This window comes from Lactuca virosa, chromosome 4, assembly GCF_052849685.1.
Source record: "Lactuca virosa cultivar CGN04683 chromosome 4, Lactuca_virosa_CGN04683_v6, whole genome shotgun sequence".
NCBI classification, from domain to species: domain Eukaryota; kingdom Viridiplantae; phylum Streptophyta; class Magnoliopsida; order Asterales; family Asteraceae; genus Lactuca; species Lactuca virosa.
The window spans coordinates 144,739,795-144,744,539 of record NC_136429.1 but is presented as its reverse complement, the minus strand read 5'-3'; the positions used below and the strand labels follow the sequence as shown (position 1 = coordinate 144,744,539).

Sequence of the window (4,745 nt, the reverse complement as noted above, 5' to 3'; positions counted from 1 at the left end):
GCCAATTTTCAGCCAAGGCCACCTTATCAACCAAGACCTCCATTTAAAAATCAAATGCATCATCAACAAAATTATCAACCACATTTCCAGTCAAATCAACCTCCTCATCAATCTCAATTCCAACCTCAAAACATGCAACAAAGAAGCAGTTCAAGCGGATCAGGAATGTCTTTGGAAGACATTGTTAAGAGTTTAGCCACAAGTACTCAAACGTTTCAAAATGAGACCAAGGCGAGTATCAAGACTTTGGAGCTACAAATGACTCAACTCACCACTTCTGTGAGTAAATTGGAGTCACAAGGCAAACTACCCGCACAAACCGAAAGGAATCCAAACCATAGTGCATGTGCCATCACTTTGAGAAATGGCAAAGAATATGAAGGTCCTAAGATGATTGAAGAAGAAGAGAAGATGGAGTTTGAGAAAGAGGAAGAGAAGTAAAAAACACCCTCAAAGCAAATTCCCATTGAAGCAAAAGTCACTCCTCCTCCATTTCCCATAAGGCTAAGCAAGTCAAAGCGTGAAAGAGAGGACAATGAAATCATGGAGGTGTTCATAAAGGTTGAGGTAAATATTCCTCTTATTGATGCCATCAAACAAGTCCCTAGGTATGCTAAGTTCCTTAAGGAATTATGCACATCTAAAAAAAGTTAAAAAGGAATGAAACTATCAAAGTGGGTGAAAATGTATCTGCAGTGTTACAGAAAAGACTACCTAAAAAATGTAAGGATCCGGGTGTTTTCACGGTTCCTTGCAAGTTAGGTAATCTTCATGTTCCACGAGCTATGCTAGACTTTGGAGTTTCTATCAATGTTTTGCCATATTCTATTTTCAAAACTTTAAATATTGGCATATTGAAGAAGACCGGGGTGATCATTCAGTTGGCTGATAGATCTTTAGTACATCCAAAAGGTGTGCTAGAAGATGTGTTAGTCCAAGTAAATGAGTTAGAAGATATGGATGATGATGACTCACCAAATTTGAGTTCAATTCTTCTAGGAAGGCCCTTTTTGAAAACATCCAGGACAAAAATTGATGTTTATGATGGTACATTGTCCATGGAATTTGATGGAGAAGTGATAAATTTCAACATCTATGATGCTATGAGATATCCAAGTGATATTTCATGTTTGAATTTTGTGGATATCATAGAACCATTGACAGAGGAGTGTTTTGATTTGTCTAATCATGATGTGTTAGTTCTCATTTTAGACAGGAATCTTCAAAAGGAAAAAGTGGAAAAACTTGCCAAGCAATTTAAAATTGATGAAGAGATTATGGAAGTTGTATCTTGCATGGATGAAAAGAAGAAAATGAGGTTTGACGTTCCGAAACTGAAGTTATCGATGCCTAATGAGAAACTTGTTCCTTCTATTGTGCAGGCACCGGAATTGGAGCTCAAGACTTTAGCCGAGCACCTCAAGTATACGTATCTTGGAGAGAAAGAGACTTTCCCAGTGACCATTTCCACAAAGTTGTCAACAAATAAAGAAGAAGAGCTTGTCACCACCTTGAAAGAGTATAAGGAAGCTATTGGGTGGACTATAGCCGACATCAAAGGGCTAAGTCCTTCACTTTGCATGCATAAAATCCTTATGGAAGAAGATTACAAGCCTTCCAGAGAAGCTCAAAGGCGTTTGATTCCTCCAATGATGGAGGTTGTGAAAAAAGAGATTTTAAAGTTGTTGAATGCGGGGGTGATCTATCCTATATCGGACAGCAAGTGGGTAAGTCCAGTCCAAGTTGTACCCAGGAAGACAGTATTACTGTTACAAAAAATGACCAAGGTGAATTAGTCCCCACCCGTGTGCAAAAAGGGTGGAGAGTTTGCATTGATTATAAAAGACTCAATTCCTCATCCCGGAAAGACCATTTCCTACTTCCCTTCATTGATCAAATGTTGGAAAGATTAGCGGGAAAAACACACTATGGTTGCTTGGATGGGTATTCCGGTTTTCATCAAATACCCGTTGCACCCGAGGATCAAGAAAAAACCACTTTCACATGTCCCTTCGGAACATTTGCATATAGGCGGATGCCTTTTGGACTTTGCAATGATCCCGCCACTTTTCAAAGGTGCATGGTAACTATTTTTTCAGAGTATGGTGAGGAGATTATTGAAGTTTTTATGGACGATTTCACAGTTTATGGTAATTCTTTTCATGAGTGTTTAGGCAATTTGAAATTTTTTTTGCGAAGATGTATTGAGACCAACCTTGTTTTGAATTATGAAAAGTGTCATTTTATGGTTGACAAAGGTCTCATACTTGGTCATATTGTGTCTTCTAAGGGTCTAGAGGTAGACAAAGTGAAAATAGATGTCATAAAGTCTTTACCTTACCCCACTTGTGTCCATGAGGTACGCTCGTTTCTTGGTCATGCAGGTTTTTATAGAAGATCCATCAAAGATTTTTCCAAGATATCCTGTCCTATGTGTGAGCTTCTACAAAAGGATGCAGAGTTCGAATTTTCCAAAGAGTGCAAGCAAGTTTTTGATCAGTTGAATGAGTTGTTAATCTCAACACCAATACTTCAATCACCGGATTGGAGCTTGCCCTTTGAAATCATGTGTGATGCTAGCAATCATGCGATTGGTGCAGTATTGGGGCAAAGAAAAGACCGAGTTCCTCATGTCATTTATTAAGCCTCAAAGACACTTGATAGTGCACAAACCAACTATTCGACAACTGAGAAAGAATTGCTATCTATTGTCTTTGCTTTAGAGAAATTCCGTCAATATTTGTTAGGTTCTAAAGTGATTGTTTATTCTGATCATGCAGCTATTAGGTACCTACTTGCAAAGAAGGATTCGAAGCCTAGACTCATTCGATGGGTATTACTCTTACAAGAGTTTGATATTGAAATCAAGGACAAGAGCGGAAAGTCAAACCTTGTGGCTGATCATCTTAGCAGGATTGTTTCTCCCGATGATTCAACTCCCATTCATGATGCATTTCCCGATGAGAACCTATTTTCAGCAAAAGTTGCCCCATGGTATGCCGATATTGTGAACTACATTGTCACAAATCAATTTCCACCAGATTTGACACGATGGCAAAAAGATAAAATCAAGAAAGAAGCCAAGAGGTATGTATGGGATGAGCCATATCTGTGGAAATATTGTGCGATCAAATGATTAGATGATGTGTGCAAGAGGTATGTATGGGATGAGGTATCTTCTATCTTAGCGTTTTGTCACTCTTATGCTTGTGGAGGGAATTTTGGTCCTCAAAGAACTACAAGAAAAGTATTAGAGAGTGGATTTTACTGGCCAAGTATTTTCCATGACTCTTATGTATTTTGTGCAAGCTGTGATAAGTGTCAAAAGATGGGTTCTTTAAATTCAAAGAATCAAATGCCCCTAAGTCCCATTTTAGTTTGTGAAATTTTTGATGTTTGGGGCATTGATTTCATGGGACCTTTTCCATCATCTTCAGGTTTTACTTATATCCTTTTTGCTGTAGATTATGTTTCCAAGTGGGTAGAAGCAAAAGATACCCGTACTAACGATTCAAAAGTTGTGATAGAATTCTTGAAGGCTAACATATTTTCCAGATTTGGTGTTCCAAAGGCCTTAATCAGTGATCGTGGTACACATTTTTGCAATCGTATGCTCGGGAGTGTTTTGAAGAAATATGGTGTTACTCATACAGTTTCCACAGCATACCACTCACAAACAAATGGACAAGCCGAAGTGAGCATTCGACAAATCAAGGGTATTTTGGAGAAAACCGTGAATACAACAAGGAAAGATTGGAGTACACGCCTTGATGATGCTTTATGGGCGTACCACACTGCATACAAAACTCCAATTGGAATGTCTCCATACCGCACTATTTTTGGAAAGCCATGTCGATTACCCGTTGAGTTGGAGCATAGCGCCTATTGGGCAGTCAAGTAATTCAATATGGATTTAAATGAGTCGGGAAAGAAGAGGAAGCTTGACATACAAGAGCTTGAGGAGATTCGCAATGAAGCATATGAGAATGAAGTTCTTTACAAAGAAAGAACAAAAGCATACCATGACAAGATGATTTCACGTAAGGTATTTCAAAAAGGTCAAAAGGTATTACTTTACCAATCTCGTTTTAAATTAATTCCTGGTAAATTAAGGTCCCATTGGGTGGGACCATTCGTTGTCACTAATGTTTTTGAGCATGGTGCAATAGAGATCACAAGTGAGAAAACCGGGAAGATCTTTAAAGTAAACGGTCATCGTTTGAAGCCTTATTATGAAGGATTTCAAGTCAAAAATGAAGAAGTGGAGGAAGTAACGGATCCAAAGTACCAAGATTGACAAATAGTTGGGGTCCATGTCGAGCTATCGAGTTCAAACAAGAGCAGCTACCCGAGAGGCAACTCGGGGGTATTTTGTGACAACCCGAAATTTCTATCTTGTACAACACTTAAACTCAAATCAAAGTCTGACTCATATCTGCTATCTTCTAGCACTATTTTGAGTCTGTTTGAGCATTCTGAGCCTAGTACATCCAAAAAATGAGTGATAGGAAGTGTTAGTTGAAGATCAAAGCCAACAAACAAGCCATAAACCCCTTCCATGAGGAGTTTACGGCCAGGACACATGAGTTTACGACCGTAAACTCATGGTGGCCGTAAACTCTTGGCTATATATGTGATACTTGGCCATTTTTTTCTATCACTTTTACCACTTCCAACTCAAGAACTCTGATTTTGCTCTCAACTATCATCAAGGATCTTCAATTTTCTTCCAAAAATGTAAGTGA

At 38.6% G+C, this 4,745-nt stretch overlaps 2 protein-coding genes across 2 annotated transcripts; both read left to right on the top strand.

Annotated features, from left to right (window-relative positions):
• The first annotated feature begins 543 nt into the window (after positions 1 to 543).
• Positions 544 to 1,796, top strand: LOC145105165 (uncharacterized). Its single transcript, XM_079042297.1, has 2 exons — positions 544 to 608; positions 659 to 1,796. The coding sequence occupies exons 1-2, from the start codon at positions 544 to 546 to the stop codon at positions 1,794 to 1,796; spliced, it is 1,203 nt and encodes a 400-aa protein (XP_078898423.1).
• Positions 1,797 to 3,907: 2,111 nt separating this feature from the next.
• LOC145105164 (uncharacterized) lies at positions 3,908 to 4,297 on the top strand. The gene has a single exon (XM_079042296.1). The coding sequence runs from the start codon at positions 3,908 to 3,910 to the stop codon at positions 4,295 to 4,297; it is 390 nt and encodes a 129-aa protein (XP_078898422.1).
• The last annotated feature ends 448 nt before the right edge of the window (positions 4,298 to 4,745 follow it).